Raw genomic sequence first — 24,824 nt, forward strand, 5'->3', positions numbered from 1 at the left:
AGAAAGTGAAGATTTCTGAGGGGTTTTTTTCTTTGTTTTTTTCTTTTCATGAATACCAAGTGATATAGGGTGAATATCCCTTATCTGATATACTCAGGACCAGAAATGTTTCAGATTTTGTTTTTTAGAATATTTGCATATACTGCCCTAGTTGAGTATCCCTTATCTGAAAATTTCAGTGCTTCAAAATCTAAAACATTTTGAGCCTTTTAGTGTATTTCAGATTAGGGATGTTCAACTTGTAGTGATATATGTGGATTTAAAAAATTAGCTGCCAATAACTTGGTACACATAAAAATTAACTCTTAAGGCATGAGGCTGTAGCTCAATGGTAAATACTTGCTTACCATGCAAAAGGCCCTAGGTTTTGATCCTCAACATTGGAAAAAAAAACATTTAGTATGCTTAGGAGGGTAGACTATATCAAGATGATGCGTTTCTAACCATAGGCCATGTCCTTGTGACTGCCCAAAAGAGAGAGAGAGAGAGAGAGAGAGAGAGAGAGAGAGAGAGAGAGAGAGAGAGAAGGGCTTCTGCAAAGTAAACCATTGAAAACAAATGTGCTCAAATTTATATGGTTCAAAATTTCAGATGTTTGCTATTATATATATAATAATCACAGCTACCGTGGAAGAAGCATCTCTTCTGTACTAGATATTGTCTTACATGTTTTATATAATCATTATTTTACTTAATCTATTCAACAACTATGTAATTAAAATATTAGTATCTCCCTTTTACAGATGTAGCAAATAACATTCAAAGAGATGAAGTACCTTGTTTAAGGTCACATAGTTTTTAGGATAAGTGATGGAGCTTGGCTTTTCAAACCTATTTTCTGGTGTAATCAAAATTTATCTGACTCCAGGATCCATTCTCCTAATTATTTCACTTCTCAGTCCCTGAATTATATCTTCAGCTTTCAGTGAGGTCACAGTATTTGCACAGTGCTTCTATAGTCAGCACTGGAGTAGTACACCATTGGAGGCAATGGAAATAAAGAATGCTTGTTGTGATGGTGCGGGCAGTGGTGGCAGTTTTGTTTCCAAATAGAGCAACAAGGTTGGAAGATGCTTGCCTCATGTAGACCAGACACAAATGAGGCTAACATCTGAACTGCTTGGAATTGTGTGAACCAGTTCCTTCTATTTCCTAAAGCTTAAATGGAATAAACAAGAAAATGAGAGGTCTTAACATTTCCTCCTACATGAGCTTTGTGTGTGTGTGTGCTTATGAAATTTTTAGTCCATGGATCTTATTTTTTAATTATGCACAGCAAAGGAAAAAAGATTTTTAATTTATTCACATTTTTCAACAAGGCAATAGAGATTTCAGTGAGAGATTTAAAATTAGGCTGGTGAATATTTGGTAGTAAATCCTAAACACATTTTCTGTTGTATTTTGCTCCTTTTGTACTTTTTACTAACTCTTGAAAAATATATATACTAGTAAAATGAGACTTTTTTCTGTAAACTTATTTCTTATCTTGTATGAAATAACTAACAAAACACTTTTTCAATTCGAATTTTTTAACATAGCACCTTCTGGAAAAGTGACAGACTCTAATCAGTAGATATTCCTAACCCTGAGAAATAAGGATTGATGCCTACTTGAGAATGATGTTTAGTCAGGAATTCATGTTTTGAAATATTCAGTGAAGCTGGACAAGTAATAAACTATATTGTTAAGCACAGTCAGGTATTTAAGGGTCATTTTTCAACTGGAATTTAAAGCTTAAAGTTGTTCCTATTGTTTTTATTTGTTTAAATACTTAGTTTTTGTTTTATAAGAATTAAGATAATAAGAATATATCTCATCCCTCAAAAGAGCAGTGAATGTCTACATCAGATAGCAGAGGGAGCCCAAATAAATAACCCAATGAAGCATCTCAAGGTCCTAGAGAAACAAGAAAAATCCAAATCCAAGGCTAGTTCAAGGAAGAAAATTATATAGATGAAAGCAGAAATTAATGAAATTGAGACTAAAAATAGCAATATAAAGAATAAAGAGTAGAAGAGCTGGTTTTTTGAAAGCATAAACAAAATAGACAAACCCTAAGCCAATCTTATCAAAAGAGGAGAGAAGCTACCAGGGGGCTGCAAGATACTTTTCAACTCATTTGCATACAAAAAGACACTATCACTTAAGAGTCCTATTTTTAGGAACATATAAGAAATACAAATGCAAGTCACCAGGTTTTTTTCCATCCTAATAAACTTGTAGCCAGCCATGGTGTTGCATTCTGGAGGCTGAGGCAGTAGAATTGCTTCGAATTCCAGGCCAGCCTGGGCTGGTTACATAGTGAGTTCAAGATCAATCTCAACAACAGAATGAGATCCTGTCTCAGAAAAATAAAATGAAATAGTGAGGACCCCTAGTAATAGTAGTCCATAGCTAAAGCAATTTATTAAATTGATAATAAATGCCCACCCAGATTTTAGTGATTAGCACATCAGAGATTGGACCAGTAAAAACAGACACAGGCATTAACCTCCTTTTGTGTTACTTACTAAGGATCATGCAGCTTATAAATTTCAAGACCAAAAATATGGGTTGCCATTTCACATTTTCACATCCCCCTCCCCATGTTATAATTTTATTTTAATCCTGCTTCTCTCAGACATCTATTTTTAAATGTTATTAATTTTTATTGAGATGTAAATTACATATCATAAAACTCACCATTTTAATATATGTCAGTAGCTTGTACTATATGAATACATGAAAATAAACAAGTTTGTGCAACCATCACCACTAATTCCAGAAATTTTCATGATCCCCTCAAAAAGAAATTTCATATTTATTATCAATTATTTCCCATTTCCTCCCTCTACCACCACCTCACAACCACTAATCTACTTTCTGTCTCTATGGATTTGCCTTTTCTGAACATTACACATGAGTGGAATCATACAAGATCTGATCCTTTGTATTTGATATGTTTTGCTTAGCGTAGTTTTGAGATTTATCTGTGGTTTAGCATGTGTCAGTCTTAATTATTTTTGTGGTTAAATAATATTCAATTGTATGGATATGTACTGTACTACATTTCTATTTTGTAGGTTTGTTTATTGGTGCATATTAGTGGTTTTACTGGATGGTAGGTCCCACGGGAATTCTTTCCAGGTCCTTGGCATCCTAAACAAAGAATTAGACAAGACACACTGAAAAGGTAGGGTAGATGTACACTTAGTGAAGGTGGAAAAGAAGGCACTCTGCAGAGTGAGAGCAGTCTGGTGAACAGGCTCACAATGGTGGTGAGGACTAGGGAAAGGGCTCTTTTGCTTATGGAATTCTTCGATTGGCTTCTTCCTCATTCAAACAAGGCTTAGGGACCATCGTCATATCAAAAACTCACTCAAGTGGCCTGGTGCCAGGTTTAAACTGCCCTATTGAAGACTCTCTTGGCTTCACACCAGATATAAATGAAGAATTGAAAATGGCACTTTTCTGATTAGTTCCATGTACAGTGCTCAGGCACTGTAGAATCATTGTGGATCCTATCTGTGCCTATGCCCTGGGTCTCTATGACTTTGACAGATTCTGCCAGTTGTTTGACTAGATCATCCCAGCCCTAATCTCCTATCTCAGCAGTAAAAACATAGAGTTTTGTTGTGTTTTTTTCCCCCCCAGATAAAAAGTTAAAAAAGAGGTTTTTTTTGTTTTGTTTTTTTTCTTCCCCAGGTTGAGGATACAACCCAGGGCCACTCTACCACAGTAGACCTACATCACCAGCCCTTGTTATTTTGAGACAAGGTCTTCCTAAATTGCCTAGGCTGGGTTCAAACTTGCAATCCTCCTGACTCGGCCTTCTAGAGTTGTAGAATGCTGGGATGATAGGCATGCCTGGCAATAATGAGATTCTTTATGGTATATTGGTACAATTGTATAACTTCTTTTTTCTTTACTTTTCTTTTTTTCTGTATTGAGTTTTAAAACCAGGGCCTTCACACTGAGCTACATCTCTAGCCCTTTTTTTTATTTTGAGACAGGTACTTGCTAAGGTCACTGAATTGCTCAGGCTGGCTTGAACTTGCAATCCTCACTGCCTCAGACTTCCAGGATGTTGGGCTTAAAGGTGTGTGCCACCACTTCCAGAGTGTATAACATATTTTGATTAGTCTCATCCCTGTTATCTCCTCCTTTCCTCCCCCTTCTCCTAATCACCTTTCTTATCTCTAGAAGACTGCCTGTACTATGTTTTGTTTATCCATTTATCACTTGGTGGTTATATCTTCTTATTGTCTATTTAGTATAGTACAGTACTACTATGAATATTCTTATACAAGTTTTTATATGAACATATATTTTCTCATGAGTATATTTTTAGGAGTAGAATTGTGGTGTCATATGCTAACTCCATGTTTAACATTTTGAAGGATTTCCAGATAGTTTGCCAAAATACCCAACATTTTATATTCACATCTACAAGCCATAGTTCCAATTTCCCTACATCTCTTTTTAATCTGTTTTCTTTTTTAATCATCGTACCTACCCCAGCAGATATGAAGTGGTACTTCAGTGTAGTTTTCACTTTTTTTTTCATTTTTGTGGTGCTGGGGATTGAACCTAGGGACTTGTAAATGCCGGAGAAGTGCTCTACCAGGGAGCTGCACCCTCAGCCTCATTAATGTGGTTTTGATTTGCATTTTCCTAATGATTAGTCATATTGAACACCCTTTCATATGCTCATTAGCCACATCATAGCTTCTTTTTGGAAAAATATCTACTCCAATCCTTTTGTACATTTTAATTGATTTATTGTCTTCCTATTGAGTTGTACATGTTCTTTATATATATATATATTCCCCCCCCCCCCCCCGCCGGGGATTGAACTCACGACTTTGTGCTTGCAAGGCAGGCATGGTGCCACTGAGCTAAATCTCCAGCCCCTTTATATATTCTCTGGGGGGTTTTTTGGTACTGGGGATCAAACTCGAGACCTTATACTTGCAAGGGAAGTGCTGGAACCACTGAGCTAAATCCCCAGCCCCTCTTTATATATTCTTATTCAGATATATGAGATATATGACTTGCAAACATTTTTTTTCCATTCGGTAGGTTGTGTCCTCTGTCTTTTTTTTTGGTACTGTGGATTGAACTGGGGACCTTGCACTTTTGAGGCAGGAGGCAGAAACACTGAGCTAAATCCCTGGCCTTGTGTCCTCTTTCTTTACAGTGTCATTTGATGAACAAAGGCTTTTAATTTTGATGAAGTCTTATCTATTTTTTCTTTGGTTGCTTGTGGCTTTGGTTACACGTCTATATTTTCTCTTTAAAGAATAAAGTAACACTAAACGAAGAATAAAAAGATAAGTGTTTCCTTCCCACACTTGGAATTATGTAAATGTGTTACCTTGGGCAAATATTTAAAGTCCTTTAGAACTCCATGTCCACATCAGTAAAAGGAAGTTTGGTTCAGCAGAGTAAGCACTGCATAATTTGTTTATGTACGTGAATAAATTATTCTTCTGAAACTGCCTCAGGCTAGCAGTTCTCAACCTGGACAACTTTACCCTTGAGGTAACATTTGACAATCTTTGGAAACATTTTTGGTAGTCACACTGTGTGAGATGCTTATGGTGTCTAGTGGATAGAGGCCAAGGATGTTGCTAAACATCTCATAATGCATAGGAGGCCTCCACAAAAAGAATTACTTGGCTCAAAATGACAATATGCTGAAGTTGAGAAACTATTCTAAAATTAATGATTCTATTGTTCCAGTTTCCCCTACCTCCTCTGTACTGAGGATTGAAGCCAAGGCCTTGGCACATCCCCAGATCCCCAGTATTATTTTTTTCCTTTGGAATCAGGATCTGGCGAAGTCATTAAGTTGTCCACTAGTCACCAACTCTGGATCCTCCTCCTTCAGCCTCTCAGAGTGCTGGGCTTATGAAGTGTGTGCCACCATGCCCAGATTGTTCCAATTTATTTTAAGTGGTCTTTGCCTTTGTCTATAGTAGCTAGATGGTTTTGTGCTCTTAGCCTATTAATTGCTGGAGATATTAGCCTAAAAAGGGCAATAGGTAGGGGATAATGGTAAAATAATTTAAATTTTGTAGGAAGTAATCAGTTCTTGCAAATCAGAAAATTTTTGGAAGTGTTATCTGAGCTCTTTTAAATACTGTGTCCTTTAACGTGAAAAAAACATATTTGAATATAGATTCCTCCAGGCAAAGCCTAGTAGATGTATTCTTGTTGTTGAGTCTTTTTCTGTAGGGTTTCTAGAACAAAATAGCTTTTGGGAAATAGTTTGTACATGGTATGAAGCATATCTAATCAATCATAATAGGAAATAAAACAGAACAACTTGATGGAAGGAACTTGTAGTTGATAAATCTCTGTATTGGTGACTTGTCTGAACTCCAAGGAAGTTAATACTGTTCTTCCATGTAATCACTGTGTGACAGCTTTTTCTAATACCATCTACTAGAGTGTACTCATTCACCAGGAGTCCCACAGATAATCTTTTCAAAATAAAACAGACAACAGCTTGAACTATATGTCAGCATTTATAAAGATCTCATGTAAAAAGCTACTAAACTTACAGGTCTTTTTTTCTGTGTTGACACCGCTGATTATTTTGTGGTTTGCATCATTAGATGTAATCATTACCACCATCATCATAGACTAAAGTTTCTTGATTAAACTATATTAGGCTCTTTTCTAAGTACTTTAAATGTGTATTTATGTTCTAAACACCTTAAATGTGTATGTCTCTGCACAAAAATCCTATAACATAGTTTTAAAAACTCTATTTGCAGATAAAAGAAAAACAATAAGTGATAAAATACTTGCTGAACCATATTAAGCATTTCTTATGTATTAAAATGATTTCATATTTCAACAAAAATATATTATTATTAAATCTGTAATAATGATGTCTCTAAGTTTCTGGCACTCCAGGTAATAGCTATTGAAGACTGAGTTATTTCTAATTTTTCAGATGTTTTAAAATTAATTATTTCTCTCTTTCAAAAGTATATGCATGTACTTTGAGGCTACTATGATAATTTCCCATCTCTGAATATTTATATAACTTTAAAAACATAAATGATGGAAAGGGATTTGTTTAATTTTGTTTATATCTACAGGAAGCAGTGAAAGAAAATAATAAGAGAAGAGAAATGGAAGAGAAGACTAGAAGGGCAAAGCTTGCAAAAGAGAAAGCTGAACAAGAAAAGTTGGAACGTCAGAAGAAAAAGAAGCAACTCATTGATATAAACAAAGGTATGAAAGTATTTCAGTTTTTTGAAAGGTGCTTAAAACAGAAAACAATTTCACTCATTTATTTTTGTATTATAAAGAAAATATTTTTGTGAAAAATTCATAACATTATTACTTATTTGTATCAGATTTATCTCATGATGCTATCTCTTGGTGTTTGTTGTCATCCTACACTGAGCACTCAAGATTTTTGATAATCAAAGCAAGGTGTTAAATTGTTGAAATCACCTTTTTCTCATTTACTTCATCATAGTATATTATGTTCTGAAAGAGGGAGAAGTAAAGGAAGAAGAGAGTAAAATGAAGTGAAAACCTGGTATGAGGAGATGAGGCATAGACTTTAATTTCACTTTGTAAGGCACATATCTGTTGACAGTGCAGTAACTACAGTCTTCCTTGGGGGCTTGAACATTTCAAGTTATAATAGATATTGACAGTATTATTACAGGTTGAAGAAATAGCAAGCATCTTGTTCAGCTGTGAACTTCAGTCAAAAATTCTGGTGCATTCACATTAGTATAAAGTATGTTGTTTGCTTGGTTAGCAAGAATGACTGCATATTATACAAGAAATTTTTGGTTCGGTTTAGTTTTTAAAGAAGACAGGCCAAAAGAAGAAAGTAATTGGTTCCCAGATACTTGCACTCTGAAAATTTTGAGGGTTAGGAAATTTTAAAACAAAATTTGAATAAGATACAAGGTAGTATGATTAATATTGGACCATTTATCCCTGAAAACACTTTATAATGGTGATCATATTAAAAAAATATTGACCATATGTCAAGCACTATTTTTTTACACGTTTTAAGTCAATCTTTACATCTCTATGAGGTAGATACTATTAATTAATATCTCATTTTCAAATCGGAAAGTAAGGCTCAAAGAAATTAGGAACTTACCCAAGATCACACAAATAGGAAGTATTCACACTAAAATAAATTCCAACTAATCTGGTGTAGAATCTTTACACTTATCTTTGCCACTGACAGAAATAACAGCTATTCTATAGCATTTACTATGTACCAAGAACTATTTTAGGATTTTTACATTTCTAAATCTGTTTAATCCTGATAAAACCCTATTAGGGCAGTACTACTGCCTCATTTAAAAATGAGGAAACTAGCCCAGTGTGGTGGTGAACTCCTGTAATCCCAGCACTTGGGAGGCTAAGGCAGGAGGATCACCATGAGTTCAAGGCCAGCCTGGGCTACATAGTGAGTTCAGGGCCAGTCTAAACTACAAAGTGAGATCCCTATCTCCAAAAAAAAAAAAAAATGAGGAAACTGATGCACAGAGAAGTTAAGTAACTTCCACAAGGTCATAAATCTAGTAAAAATTGGAATCAAGATTCAAACCTAGGCAGTCTGTAACCAGAGTTAATTATTAATTATTATGAGTTTTAAATTATATTAATTATGATTAATCACTATCAAGTATTCTGTAATAATGACTCTTAATGGCTAATACTCTGAACTAATATCTATACCATTAAGTTTGTACTTCATATTTTCAATATATATAAAAGTTTTCAGAAATTTATAATGCTGTACATCTATAATCCCAGCAGTTGGGAGACTGAGGTAGGAGGATCACTGTGAGTTCCAGGCCAGCCTGGAATACATGGTGTGACCCAGTCTCAAAAAAACAACTAGAAGACAACCCACAAATCAAAAATTTGCTATGGTTTAATTCTCCACTTTTGAATGTTTATAAACTAGAAATTACTGTACTCAGGTTTCTCAGAAACATCATTTTCACACCAGCAGAAAAAATGGATTAGAATGGGAAAGGCCCACCGAGATAGTACATGTTTTAAACAGTTTAATTCTCATACCTGTTTCTTCATTTAATTTAATATAATCTCATACATATTACATTCTGGAAAACTCCACAGTATACTCATAAAGGTTGAGAGTGAAAGAGCAAAAAAAAATTATAAAAATAGTTTTTTGATTAAATTTATTGGTACATTTTAGGTATACAATATAATGATATTAATCATTGGAAATTTGCACCTTTACATAATCTCTCTTGGTTCTTATTTTTTCCCCATTCCCCTGCCCTCACTTCAATGCCTCCATTCCTCCCTATTTACAAAGACTTTGTTTCCATTTTTTCATTTTCTCATATTAATTCCATTCCCTTCTTTCCTTTCCCTACCCCTTCCACTTCCCCTTCCCCTTTGTGCCTTTTCTTCCTATTTCACATTACCTATTGTACCTTTTAGTCCTTATTTACACTTTCAGTTTCTCACACTAGAGAAACTATTTGGTATTTACACATGTGTGTCCTATTTATTTCACTTAAGAGTATCGCCTCAATGTGCATCCATGTAGCTATAAATGTCTCTAGTTTCTCATTTTTTATGGCTGAGTAGTACTCCATTTTATTAAAAAAAAACACATTTTCTTTATTGAGTCTCCAGTTGATGGGCATTTGGGCTGTTTCCAAGTTTCAGCTATCATAAATTGTGCTGCTATGAACATGGGTGCACATATATCACTGTGGTATGATTCTTTTAATTCTTTGGGGAAGATACCCACCAGGGGAATAGCTGAGTCAAATGGGGCTTCCAGTCCTAGTTCTTTGAGGTATCTCCACAGTGATTTTCTTTGAGGAATCTCCAAACTGATTTCTGCGGTGGTTGTAACAGTCTACACTCCCACCAGCAATGGAGAAGTGTTCCTCTTTCCCCACAACCACTTCAGCATTTGTTATTGTTGATTTCATGATGGCAGCCATTCTTTCTGGGGTGAGATGAAATCTCAGCATTGTTTTCATTTGCATCTCTCAAATAACCAGTGATGTTGAACATTTTTTCATATGTTTATATGCTATTTCTGCTTGTTTGTCTGAGAAATGTCTGTTCATTTCAGGTGACCATTTTTGAATTGGCTCTTTAAATTTGGGAGCTCTGATTTTTTTTAAGTTGTTCTAGATCGTAGACCTCTATCTGAGAGACAGCTGGTGAAAAATTTTTGCCACATTATGCATTGTCTCTTCACACTGCTGGTGGTTTCTCTTGCTGTGCAGAATCCTTTTAGTAAGAAGAAAACCCACTTGTTGATTGTTTGTGCTAGTTCACAGGCAACTGAAGTTTTCTTCATGAAATCTTTTCCTCTGCCAATGGCTTCAAGAGTGTTCTACCTAATCTCTCTTCCAGCCGGTTTAGTGTTTCTGTTTTAATGTTTAGATCTTTCATCCATTTTGATTTTAGTTTAGTGCATGGTGAGAGATATAGGTCTAGTCTTAATGTTTGGCAAGTTGAAACCCAATTTTTCCAGCACCATTTGTTAAAGACGCTATCTTTCCTCCAGTGAGGGTGTTTGGCTCCTTTGTCAAATACGAGGTGGCTGAGTGTGTCTGGAGTTGTTTCTGCATCTTCTAATCTGTTTCACTGGTCCTCGGGTCTGTTTCTTTGCCCCGTACCGTGCTGTTTTTATCATAGTAGCTTTGTAGAGTAGTTTCAAGTTGGGGATTGTGATACCCCTTGCTATGCCTCTGTTGCCTAGTATTGCTTTTGGTATTCTAGGTCTCTTCTTGTTCCAAATGAATTTTTTGATTGTTTTCTCCAGGTCTGTGAAGTATGCTGCTGGGATTTCAATTGGGGTTACATTAAATCTATATAGCAGTTTTGGAAGTATGACCATTTTCACTATGTTGATTCTTCCGACCTAGGAGCAAGGGATGTCTTTCCATTGTCTGATATCATCTTCAATCTCTCTTTTCAGAGAAGAGGTCTTTGATTTCTTTTGTTAGGTTGATTCCTAGGTATTTCAGTTTTTTAGATGCTATTGTGAAAGGAATTGTTTGCCCTATTTCTCTCAGTGAGTCTGTCATTGGTGTAGAGGAAAGCTATTGATTTTTGTGTGTTGACCTTGTATCCAGCTACTCTACTGAATTTGGTTTTTAAGTCTAGAAGACTTTTGGTGGAGTTCTTGGGGTCTTCTATACAGAGTATCATATCATCTGCAAATAATGACAATTTGACTTCTTCATTTCCTATCTTTATTCCTTTTATTTCTTTCTCTTGTCTAATTGTTGTGGCTTCCGAAACTGTACTGAGCAGGAATGGGGGTAGTGGACATCCTTGTTTTGTTCCTGATTTTAGTGTGAAGGATTTCAGTTTTTGACCATTTAGTATGATATGAGTGCCAGTTTTTCATAGATAGCTTTTATCAGATTGAGGTAGAGATCGTCTATTCCAATTTTTAGTAGGGTTTTTATCATAAATGCATGTTGGATTTTGTCAAATGCTTTTTCTGCATCTATTGAGATGATCATATGGTTTTTGTCCTTAGCTCTATTAATATAGTATATTACATTTATTGCTTTGTGTATGTTGAACCATCCTAGCATCCCTGTGATGCATCTAACTTGGTCAGGGTCTATGATCTTCTTGATGATCTTCTGCATTCTATTTGCCAGTATCTTATTAAGGACTTTTGCATCTATGTTCATTAGTGAGATTGGCCTATAGTTCTCCTTTTTGGTTGGGTCTTTCTCTGCTTTGGGGATCAAGGTGATGCTTGCTTCCAGGAATGAATTTGGGAGCATTGCTTCCCTTTCAATTTCATAGAAGTGTTTAAACAGTAGTGGCAGTAGTTCCTCTTTAAATGTCTTATAGAATTCAGCAGTGAAACCATCAGGACCCGGGCTTTTCTTAGTTGGTAAGTTTTCAATTACGTTTTCAATTTCATTGATTGATATTGGGTTGTGTGGAATTTTTAGGTCTTCTTTGTTCAACTTTTTAAATTCATTCATATCTAGGAATCTATCCATTTCTTCTGTGTTTTCCATTTTATTGGCGTAAAGGTTCTGGAAGTAGGTACTGATGATCCTCTGGATTTCTGCTGGGTCCATTGTAACCTCATCCTTTTCATTCCTAATTGCCTGGATTTGGGCCTTTTCTTTCCTTTTTCTGATAAGGTTGTCTAAGGGTTTATCAATTTTGTTTATTCTTTCAGAGAACCCACTCTTTGCTCCATTGATTTTTTTGTATCGTTCTCTTAGTCTGAAGGGCATTGATTTTTGCTCTGATCTTTATAATTTTTCTCCCTTGTATAAAATTTGGGTTTGTCTTGCTCTTCTTTTTCTAGCTGCTTAAGGTTCAACATCAGGTTGCTTAATTGGGCTCACTGTTTTCCTAATATGACTATTCACTTCTATGAATTTCCCTCGTAAGAGTGCTTTCATTGTGTCCCATAGATTCCGATATGTTGTATTGTCATTGTCATTGAATTGTAGGAACTATCTGATTTCTTCTTTAATTTCCTCTGTGACCCATTGGTTATTCAGAGGTGTGTTGTTCAATTTCCATGTGTTTATGAAATTCTTGCTGTTGTTTTTGCTATTGTTCTCCAATTTCATCCCACTATGGTCTGATAATATAGAGGGGATACCTTCAATTCCTTTGCACCTACTTAAACATGTTCTGTGAGCGATTATGTGGTCTTTTTTGTAGAACAACCCATGTGCAGCTGAGAAGAATGTGTATTCTGATTTTGTGGGGTGGAAGACTCTGTAAACATCTGTTAAGTTCATTTTTTTCAAGAGTTCGATTGAGTTCTAGTATTTCGCTATTTATTTTCTGTCTAGTTGATATATTTATTTATGACAATTGGTTATTGAGTTCCCTCACTATTATTGTATTAGTGCTTATTTGATTTTTCATGTCCGTTAGTATTTGTTTGATATAGTTGGGCGCACTAGAGTTTGGTACATAGATATTTATGATTGTCATCTCTTCCTCTCGGATTGTTCCCTTTACAAGGATGTAGTGTCCTTTGTCTCTCTTAATCAGTGAAGGTTTGAAATCCACTTGATCTGCAAAGGGGATAGCTACTCCTGCCTTTTTTCTAGTTTATGTCACATGGAATATTGTTTTCCACCCTTTAACTTTCAGTCTGTGAGTTTCAGTTTGAATTAAGTGTGTTTCTTGTTTGCAACATTATTGTTGGATCTTGGTTCTTGACCCATTCTGCCAGTCTATTTCTTCTGATTGATGAATTGAGACCATTAACGTTGATGGTTATAACTGATACATATTGACTTATCCTTGTCATGACTTTCTTTTTGTTGGATTCTCCCCCTTTGCCTTTAATATCTTGTCTTGCCTGATGGATTCATTTTGCTGTGCTTCTTGGCATTGTGATCCTCATTGTCTTTTCCTAGGATATTGTCTAAAATTGTTTGGAGTGCTGGTTTGGTATTCATGAAGTTGCTAAGGTGCTTTTTGTCATGAAAGTATCTCAGTTCTCCGTCAATTTTGAAAGATAGTTTTGCAGGGTACATCAATCTGGGTTGGAGGCTGTTTTCCTTTAGGGCTTGATATATGTCATTCCAAGCTCTTCTTGCCTTGAGTGTTTGCCTTGAAAAGTGTGCTGTGATTCTAATATGCTTTCCTTTGTATGTGATTTGTTTCTTTTCTTTAACTGCTTATAGAATTTTCTTCTTCTGTTGGGTTTCTGGAATCTTAATTATTATATGCCTATGTGTAGGTTTTTTTTGTTCGACTCTAGTTGGAGTCCTATATGCTTCACTTATCTGTATGTCAAGTTCTTTTACCCTGCTTGGGAGGTTTTCCACCATCACTTCTGTGAACAGATTTTTTTCTGTCATCTGCAGACTCTCCTGTTTCTTCATTGACTGTGATCAGGCTTATGTTTTTCTTCTTTACATCATCTAGCAGCTGCTGGATTGATTTCTTGTGGTCCCTTACTATTTTAAAGAAATTTTTCTTTTCCTGGTCAGTAATTGCAATCTTATCTTCTATATTTGAAATTTGTCCTCACATTGGCACATTCTGCTGAGTAAACTTTCAATGGAGTTTTTAATCTCCTGGAAATCTGTTTGCATCTGTTTTATGGGTTCCATTTGTTCCCTATGTTGGGATTCCATTATGTTCCTCAGCTCCTCTATTTTTTTTATCTGTATCCTCTCTAGATTTATTAATCATATCTTGCACTATGGGTACCATCTATGCTGTTATCTCAGAATTTATTTCTAATTTCATTTTTTCCAGATTCTCTTTTGTTGCCAGTTCAGGTAATCCAGGTGGTTGAGTATCAGATTGTTTCATCTCATTTCCCTTTGGGGTTGCTTTAGGTGTTCTGGATGACTGGTTTTGAGACTTGTTTACGTGTCTTCTCATTTCAGTAGGGGTGTGTGTGTGTGTTGCTGGTGCCCGCATGGCCCTGGGGGGCGGCTGTGCTCCTCAGCCCTCAGGTGGTGGTATGGTGGCCCAAAAGGCTCAGCTCCTAGGTGCTGGGGCCGTTCAGTGCTGGGGGCAGTGGTACAGCAGCCAAAAACGCTCAGCTCCTCAGTGCTGGGGATGCTCTGTTCCTCAGCACTCGGGGTGGTGGTAGGGCAGCCCAAAAAGCTCACCTCCTCAGTTTGTGGAGGTTTCAGTCCATAGGTAGCTGGCTCTGAGGCATGGAAGGCAAACAAGCATTGCAGAGTAAAAACAACGGCATGAATAAAGCAGCAATAGTAAACAAAAAGTATAAAAATAGTTTTGATTTTGCTCATCATCTATAATGATCTCGGGGTCCCACAGGAGTCCCCAGTTTACAGTTTGAGTACCCCTCGTATAAACAGTAAAAAGAGCAAGCAGTTAGAGATTGAATCTTTACATTTTTGTGCCAAGAACATAACCTTTCTCCCACACTACACCAATTCCTACTCCGACCCAAATATTTATCAGCCTTTCTCCATTTCCCTAAAATGCAACTATAATAGGAAAGAAAAGAAGAAAAGGACATATTTTAGTTATCTATAATATTGTATTTTCATTTGTTAAGATTTGTCATTAAAAACACATCATAAGTATCCAAATATGTTTTTGTGTATTTGTTCAGCTAAGTGATTTGAACATAAAAGATGTATTTTTAATAAGATCTATCTTTTATGCACTTTTATCATGGCTCTATTTACAGATCAATACATTAGTAAATATCAATGTTAGCTTCTTGATTTGTGGCCTATATCTTCCAAATATATATTATTATTTATTGTAATAATTGCTTTATACTTTGAATGTGTGTATTAGTAATTATAAGTATATTCCAAAACAAAATCTCTCTAAAATTGGAAATGTCTAGTCTTTATAAAGAAGATGGAAGAATGCCAAAAAATACAGAATAAAGAAAAAGAGAGTTGGATGTCAAGATGAAATTCATTGTTAGTGAGTTTCTCCATGTCTTATGGAAGATGTTGTTGATTAGGTGAAAATTAAAATTACAGGCATTTTAAGAGCTGGAGGAACCACAGTGGATATATAATGTGTGAGTCCATAAGGTTTGAGAGCCTATTTAAGATGTGAATGAGATGTGGTCAGAAAACAACTTATAGGACTTTAAATATGTTCAGTTAAAATGTTACGATCTTTCTTTTTGATAAAAGGGAGATAATGCAGAATTTTTGATTGCCATGTGGGATATGTTATATAGAGTGTAGGGATATTTCATGCGTATGTGGCTAGGGAAATAGTAATGGAACCAAAGAATTTTACAGATAACAAAATTATTAAATGAAGAGCTCCTTAGGCAAAGTAAGTCACATTAGAAATTACATACTCTTACATTATATACATATGTAGTAATATCAAACTGCACCCCATAAATATATATAATTATGTATTGATCAATAATTTTAAATTGTTTAATGATATATAAATTCCAATTATCTTTATTTGATCATTACATACAGTATAAATTATTGGGTTATCACACTGTACCCTGTAAATATATATAATTAAAATTATAACTAAAACTTTTAAAAATGTGTTAACCACAAGAAAAATTCAGGTGTCATTTCTATAGTTTCTATTTCATGTCATCATAACAAAATGACAAACCCTTTCCTCAGTTTTTAAAACTTTCTGTGATCTCATATAACTACTTGGTAACAATAGTAAGATGTATTCATCTGACATTCAAAATTACACACATTTATCAAAGAGAACTTTATAATTTAATTATTCAGAAGAATAATAGGAGGAAGCGAACAGAAGAGATTATTTCTCTAATGTAGATGTGATCAAGTGAGCTCAGAATTAAGTAAAAATTTAAAGTAAACCAAGCAGCTAGAGAATTATGTCTTATAAGTTAAATCTTAAAAACCCCCATGTACCAAAGCTCTATTTTGAAAGAACTGGAGATCAGAAGGCAAAAGCCATGAAAAGAAAAAGTAGTTTCTTAATTATACAATAGAAAATAGGATGATTATATGTTAAAATACAGTCATTGTGTGAACATGATTTAAAAATTATGTTAAAAAATGAAAATCAATATTAGCTATGCCACCTAGCTTCATGACCTGATTTTCTTCCTTTATCTCTTGATGCCTCAGTTTCCTTGTCTGTATTATAGGTTGATGACATTTACCTACTATAGTTTTAGTAAATATTAAGTAAGATAGTTAAGTACAGTGCATAGCACAGGGCCTGGAGTATAAGCTTCTAGTGCTGGTTAGTCATTTTATTCTGATTGCAGAATTTAGAAAAAGGCTCAAGAAATAGTTTTCAGTTTTGTCACAGAGATTAAGTAAAGCTGAATCGGCAAAGAATAAAATGTATACTGATAATAAAATAGAGATTGTTTGCTCTTTAGAACTATTTAAAGGGAAACTCAGTCTGGTGAAATGACATAATGATTCCTAGAGAAGGCTAGATATAGTCTCTGGACATATCAGTCATACTTGAACTAAAAGATGGGGAGGGAATATTTGGTTGAATAAAGACAAAACTGTTCATGTAAAAAGGAAGAGAGTCAACAGTTGTGCACATCAGCTGCAAGATGGCAGGGCTTAGGTAGGCTAGGTTTAATGGCCTGGGGTAAATAAGTTCAAACAAAGTGATGAGTCTTAAATTTAAGACCTAGCTTCACAGTTTACTAGCCATAAAATCTCTGACAAGGTATTGCATATTTCTATACCTGAATTTTCTCATCTATAAAATGGAATGATATTAATACCCGCTTTGTTACTGTGAGGGCTATATGAGGTAACTATGTAAACCCCAGAGACTGATATTATTTATATTGTATTTATATTCTAGTCTCTTTATATTCCAGTCTCTTTAGCAATTGTATATTGATGTCTTTTGGCCTACTGCCAGTTTGTGAAAGTTAAATGTTTAGTGAATATTTTCTATTGTTGTTATTATTAGAGGAGAATTTGATTTGGAAAACTATTACAAAGGTAGGATAGAGCCAGACTGTGAAGAGCCTTCCAATTGAGACGAGGAAGTTCCAGCATGATGAGAGAAGAGAGCTAAGGTTTTTGCAGGAATCAGCTCCAGAATTACTGAGGTAGTAAGCCAGAAGCACAAGAAAGAAGAGGTGACTCTAAGGAAGATATAGCTGGAAAAGAACAGTGAAAGGTGAAGAAAAAGGAGTTAGCTCATACCTGACTTTCTCTTCAAAGGAGTTTAAACCTGTGGCAGTTTAAGAAGGTTGTAAAAGGAAGAGAAATTTTATAAAACAACGAAAAAATAAAACGTAGTGGAAGTTGCAGGCAAGAGATTCACTGAAGGGCAAAATTTTTTTTTCTTTTGGTACTGAGGATTAAGCTCGGGACCTTGCACTTCCAAGGTAGGCAGCGGCACCATTGAGCTAAATCTCCAGCCCTATATTTGTATTTTTTTTAAAGAACAGTTTTACCGATAGATAATTATGTATTTATGTTTTTTGGCATACTAGTTTATTTCATTCATCCAACCAACATTTATTGTACCAGTTCCCAAATAATTATAATTAGAACATGCACAGTAATACACCATTTATTTAAATGTGTAATGGAGAAAGCTAATTTAAATTTAAATGCAGCAAAAATTATGCTAAATCAATAAATGTACTCTGAAATGTGTACACACAATATATAAACTATACAAACTACTTGGTATAATCTTCATTTTCCAAACTTTTTTATATTGGTATAGATGATAATTAACATAGGGGCCACTAAAAAAAGATTAATTAATTCTGTAGGTAGAAAGAAAGTTTACCAAACATTTGTAAATAAATCTCTTTCCCTGCTTATGGAAGTCACCAAATGAACTACAAGGACTTGGAGAAACCAATAGGAAAAATACATAAAAATAGATGTTTTGAAATTGCAAACTGCAAATGTGATTCTTTGCAAATATTATTTAATCAGGAGCAGTTTTGCTCCTCTTTATGTAAGATTATATGCAAATCACAGTTGCCTAGTTCCTTCTAGTCTGATGATAAATGAGGTTCCTCAGTCATTGTTTGGGGAGTAGATTAGCAAATTTTGAGGCATAAACTTGAACATTTAAATTCTATCAGCAGTGGTTGATAGCAATTTTGTTTTTCTCTATTTTCCAAGATTTGAAATAATTGCATCTTGTAAGAGAATAAATTCATTTCATGTTACATTGTTTTGATTTTAATACATAAAAACTGCTTCTTAATACCATATACAGAAATAAAATTATTGTGACCAAAATTATAGATTCACAAACCTATAAATTGAATAATTAATCCAAGTAGTATTTAATCACTTCTGATAATATATACCAGCATTCTAACATATTTTATAAATGTTAATGAAGAGTTCTTCGATACAAATACAAAGCTAAACAAGTTTTTTATGCTTGGGGGGCCTAGAAGAAAGTCATTAACTTTAGTAAGGCCTTATCTATGAAGAGAAAAAGAATATTTGACTGATACTTGGTTTATTTAATTTACCTTACTCCTTATATTAGCAAACACTTCAAGAAATCTGTGTACGTTAAAAATCAGAGCTTCTTCTCTTTGTTTTATAGGTTTATTTTCTTTGCAGATTTGGGATTTGTTTTTTCAATAATATTTTTCAGTCCAGTAAAGATTTGCACAGATTCAAGCTTTTAGCACACTAAGGTGTTTAGCACAAACTGGAGCCTGTATTATTTTAATGAAATATCTTTAGGTCCATGTTAAGGCAACATCATGCCATATTGTTGTCATCCATTCAGTAAACATTTGTTGAATTTCTAAGATCATGCACTGCCTTAATGTGGTGAGGTACAAGGAGGAGTGTAGCAGTCATTAAGTCAAATCTGCTGCATGAATCTGCTGAGCTCCAATGCCATGTCATCTCATATCTTTTTCATCATTGGTTTAGCCTACAATTGAAATGAATTCAAACCACTTTTTCTTGGAGCCAGACAAACCTGAATTCAAATCCTGACTCTGCCCCTGACACAGTGTATTCTTGGGCAATTCACCTAACCTCTCTGATCCTCACCTTCCTCATCCGCAAGACAGGGAAAGAAATGGCACCTACCTCATAGGACTTTTGTAAGAGCTCATTGAGAGGATACATGTAAACCTCTTGGCACTTGCCTAGCTTGTGGTTAACATTTAATAAGTATTAATGTTGATATCATTTAGTGATAATAGTTATTTAAGTAAATATGTCCAGGGAAACTGTTGATGGCAGTAATCATTACAATAAAATCTTAACTAGCCTAGGGGAAGAATTGTTTTGATTAATTTGATTTCATAATTATATAAAAGGCCATTTGTGCATCAGTCTTTATCATTTGTAATCTGTTTAAATTCTATTAGTGTACAACCCTCCTTATACCCTCAAACCCCTTCCCTTACAGTTTTTTTATTTTTAATTTTTTTGGGACAGGGTCTTGATGTATAGTACAGGCCAGCTCCCTACAATATTTCTGGCTTTACATTTTACATAGGTGAAAGTGTGCTTCATATGGTACTTAAATATAATTTTGAACATAGAGCCAGCACACAATATGTATTTACTGATAGATATTAGGACTTTGTAATAACCCTTGGGCCATTATTCAGAGCATCAGTGATCAGTGTACATTGGTATCTGAGAGTATACTTAATCTGTACTATTTCCAGATACATTTTGGATTAATTTAAGCTTCTAGTTGTTTCTTCCTATATCCTATTTTAGCGACTTATCACTAGTAATTTTTTTCTGACCTCATACTAAAATAATTACATTTCTGGCATCAGTCCACTGGAAATAAGTTCTAAACTATCATTCTATCTGTCTTAGCAGTAAAACAAATCTTTACATCAACTAAAAATATTCTTTTAAATGGGAAGACAAAAATAAATATGTGAAATAAAATAGATAATTTACTTAAGTCTCATTAAGAGTTCTAACATTCTAAATGCAAAAACTCAGATTTGCAAATCTCTAAGACTGTCTTTAGTGCACTGGGAATTTAGCAAGATTTCATCAGTCATATGTAGAAGATGACTAATGCTGGTACTTACAAATTTGGCTTTCCTTTGTAGTATGTGCTTGTAGCTATGCATGCCTTATGCAACTGTGCTAGGCAGAAATCCATGCAAATATTGGAGCAAGAGGGTGAGAACAGTAAGATTGACTACTTAAGAAATGACCAAAACACATTGTAGGTGGCCTGATCATTTATTAGAAACATTCCTTGGTTCTATATTTTAATATTTTAATTCTTAATTACAGAAGAATGTCAAATAAATAACAGCTGTTATATACTAACATAGTAATTAACTTGGCTCTCTTCTCAGTCAAATGCATTTAGATTCATGTCAGTAATTATGCCTAACAGATTCATAAAACCAACAAACTGAATCTCTAATAACTTTTTTAAAAAGTTATATTTGTTCCACTTACATTGAATCCCATAGCCCCTGGGCTACTTCAGAATCAGAACAAATCTATTGTTGCACTAAATGCACAAAAGGATTAATATGAATGAAAAACTGCCAATGACTTTTAATTTAATCTACAAGTATTTATTAAGTGCTCACAGTGTAGTGAGCAGGGGCGACACACCATAATCATAGTATTGTTGTCTGATAACTCAGCACCATTAACTTACTTACAAAATTATTAACTATCAGCTTTTCTCTCTGTGTGTCTCTTTTATAAGAAATAATGGCTTTTGGCTGCATGTGATCCCATGTGTGTACATGTATGTGTCCATTCACACTAGGAATTTGTACAGCACATAAGATAGAGATTGTATACTTTTCACATTATATATATTTATTTACCTTGAAAACTTTTGTATTTATTCTTTTTTTTTTTTTTTTTTTGGTACTAGGGATCGAACTCGGGACCTTGCGCTTGCGAGGCAGGCGCCGGAACCACTGAGCTAAATCACCAGCCCTGTATTTATTCTTTTTAAATAGTTATTCCTCAGTTATAGCTGTCATGTATGGACAACCTATAAAGTTTTTTTGTTTGTTTGTTTGGTTGGTTTTGGGGGTTTTTTTCGTACCAGGGACCAAACTCCGGACCTTGCACTTGTGAGACAGACGTCAGAACCACTGAGCTAAATCCCTGGCCCTGGACAACCTATGAAGTATCTTGACTAGTTAGTGGGAAAGAAAACATGTCTTAGTTTAAGAAATCAGTTATACCTTTGTTATATAATATTAGAAAAATATTATAACCTAAACTTAGAATATCTGTCATCTAAATCAACTGTAGGCTTTACATGCTGTTTTATAATAGCTGGGAACATGATAATATGGTTCATTTTAGAATCAAAAAATAATTATCCTTTTAAATGTGCAGTTAACTATGGATGGCTTAATACTTTTATTTGTTTGAACCAGTACTGGAATGTACTTAAAATGTGCATTTTTTAAAAATCCTCTCTTCGTGAGAGTAGATATTTTATAGCTCCTGAATTTTATTTAGCCTTTTCTATTTGCTGAGCCCTGAAAAAGGTTGCCTTGTAATTATTTGAACCATCACTAAACAGGGTGGTACTTACACATAGCCCTGTTGAGGTTCAGACTGAGTCCAGGAGGTTCTTTTCAGTCTTGTGTAGTTCTGTGGTCTAAAACAATTCTATTCCCAGAGTATGCTGTGCTGAGTTACACTGTACTGTAATCTGAAAGTCAGAATACATTGTTTTGTTCAACTGCTTAGCCCTTTGGGGTGGGGTGGGCGACTAAGAATTGAACCAAGGCCTTCTCACTGAGCTACATCCTTAGCCCTTTATTTATTGATTTTTTTAAATTTTGAGACAATCTTGCTGAGTTGACCGGGCGGGGCTCAAACTCATGATCTTCCTGCCTCAACTTGCTACAGTCCTGGGATTACAGACATGTATCACCCTACCTGGCTGATTTCTCATTTGTATTATAAGTCCCTTTCCCAATTTTTAATTTAATAATTTTATACAGTTCTGTTCAAAGTTGAAATTTTCCAAATTCTCTGTTTATCTCACCAGTATCTTACACATTCTTAGTTGAGTTGCTACCTTGTCTGATTTTCTAAAACAGTATTTCTGTGAAAGGAAAATGTGTTCCCTCTAGTCCTCTTTTGTCAAAAACCCTTTGCACTTGCTTTCTTTTGCCAATTGAACCTTTTTTGAAATGCATCAGCAGGGAGAGCTTGCCTAGCCTTTGCTAGACAGGAGTAGCTTTAGGTGCATTTAAACAATCCAGCTTGAAAAGGGGATTTCTCTCTTTTTATTTGAAAACAATTGAAAATGAAAGGTGTGTGTCTCTGGACAGAGTGGTTAACTGACCCTATTCTACTGAACTTTGGTATGGTATATGAAACTTCCTCCCCTGTGTCTTCCCCAGTGTTTTTTAAAAAAGCTTTACTTGTTTGAGGCAACTGGTTCTGAGTCAGAGCTCTACCCAGTATAACCAGAATCCATTATATTGTTAGATCTTGTTATGCTGTTCTTTGCATCTCTTTTTCTTTGCTCAAAGAATCAATACAGTTTTGTTCTAAGGGCTCTCTGATCATATTTTGAGAGGAAATAGAGACCAAGCTTTAGAGATGGACTATAGTTACATTAAGCTTTACATGTAACCACACTCCATCCCCCACAGTATAGGCTTTTACTTTTATGCAATCCTGTAAACTACTATGACTAAAGCATGTTGGAAATACCCATTTTCACTTGAGTGACCGTGACAATAATTAAAACCCTCAGAAGTTATTTCCCTTTTAAGGAGTGGAAATAATGGGACCTGTAGTTTCTAGTCTGTCTTCCCTCAGCCCATCTCTCATTTTAAGACCAAGAAGAGTCAAGTAAACATTTTTATAAGAAAATATATTGGTTTTTCCTTTTAAAATCACAGATAATTGTAACCTTAGGAAAAAATATTCTGTACCCTGAACTTTAAAGACACAGTAACTCAGAACTAATTGGTGTTTACATACTAAAGTCAAACTGGAAATCTGTATTATAAGAAACCATCTAAAAAATTCATTCAGACAGTAGGATGTCTTAAAGAAAAAAATCCATTATTTAAATGGAAAACAGTACACTATACCGGTTTTGTTTTTTCTTGTTTTGTTCTGTCGAGAGAAGGAATAAGAAGCTATTTGCTTGTCTCAAAAATGTGGTAAGGAAAGGAAACCTTTCTGTGGAAATTGGCCATCTGTAAATTAAATCTCTTATTTCATATTCAAGAAGAAATACCAAGCTTTAGTTCACCAAATATAACCATCCTTTTCTTATAAGCTTTTTTTTTTTTGGATTCTATGCAGTTTCTGAAACTAGTTTCTGATTTCCATATAATGCTTTTATATTTTTTATCCATAAAACCACTTGGATTTTATGAGTCGATGGTACCTTTTTATCATGCTGCTGCACCTCTCTCCCCTCCTTCAGGATTGTTGCACTGTCGTACTCCTGATGCATTGCTTCCTGGTGGGTGACATCATGATTTGTGAGCAGTCTGATATATAAATAAGGTGGTGAGAACTGCCTCAGCAATTCAGTTTGTATTTGAAGTGAATTAAACAGTTTCTTTCTGTTTTCCTACATTTTCCTCTGTTTTGTGTTTTCACAATTATATTAGGCACTGTAGGAGGTCCTCTTTTCTCTTTGATTCTACTTCTAAAGAAATTTTGTTGATTGAAAATTTTCTTGGAAATATAATGTCTCCATGTGTTATAATATGCCTATTATACTGTATATATATTTTGATAGTGCCAAAATGTGGAATTTAGCAATTTCTAGGATCGTAGGGATACAGATGCTTCTGGAAGTATATTTTTATTTTCAATGATATTAAAGGAGTATTTATCTTAGAATTATGATTAAAAAAATTCATTGAACTTAGGCCTTCATCCTTCACTGTGTAGGTATTCCATATACATAGGTGTTTTGTGTGCTTTTGTAGGTATGGAAATATGTGTGAGATCCCTACAGCTTTGCCTCATGAATATGCATATGATGTTATAGGCTGAACTCATTAGCAATAATGCCTGTTAGTATAGCAAAGATTAGGGTATATGTTATATACATAAAAAATACATATAATATATACCTTATTACATGAACTCCCACAAATAAATAGCTATTTGTGTATGTTAACAATACAATTGACTGTTATAAGTCATTTTCCATGGAAATACATACCTAGATAGAAAGGCTTACAGTATCCACGTCATGATCTTGCATTAACCACTTTAGAACAAGGCACTATAATTTTTTTAATCCAGTTAGTGTTTGTTTATATTTACCCACATATCGCTCATCATTCCTTTTTGTATTTCAAACCATCCATCTAGAATTAGTCTTTCTGTCTGAAATTCATCGCTTAGAATTTCCTTTAGCTGACTGTGGCAAACTGTTTAGACAAAATC

The 24,824-nt window shown here is 34.6% G+C and overlaps 1 protein-coding gene across 6 annotated transcripts in view; it reads left to right on the forward strand.

Moving 5' to 3' along the window:
* Diaph2 (diaphanous related formin 2) overlaps positions 1-24,824 on the forward strand; it is a 979,330-nt gene that overhangs the window by 710,478 nt on the left and 244,028 nt on the right. For all 6 annotated transcript variants that reach the window (XM_087196779.1, XM_021247648.2, XM_021247646.2 and 3 more), the window contains one exon: positions 7,095-7,230. In XM_087196779.1, the coding sequence (XP_087052905.1) occupies positions 7,095-7,230 (136 nt within the window). The remainder of the gene's footprint in view (positions 1-7,094; positions 7,231-24,824) is intronic.

Source organism: Heterocephalus glaber, unplaced genomic scaffold (genome assembly GCF_053883595.1).
Source record: "Heterocephalus glaber isolate CG9 unplaced genomic scaffold, H.glaber_assembly_v1.0 deba00001613, whole genome shotgun sequence".
Taxonomy (NCBI): domain Eukaryota; kingdom Metazoa; phylum Chordata; class Mammalia; order Rodentia; family Bathyergidae; genus Heterocephalus; species Heterocephalus glaber.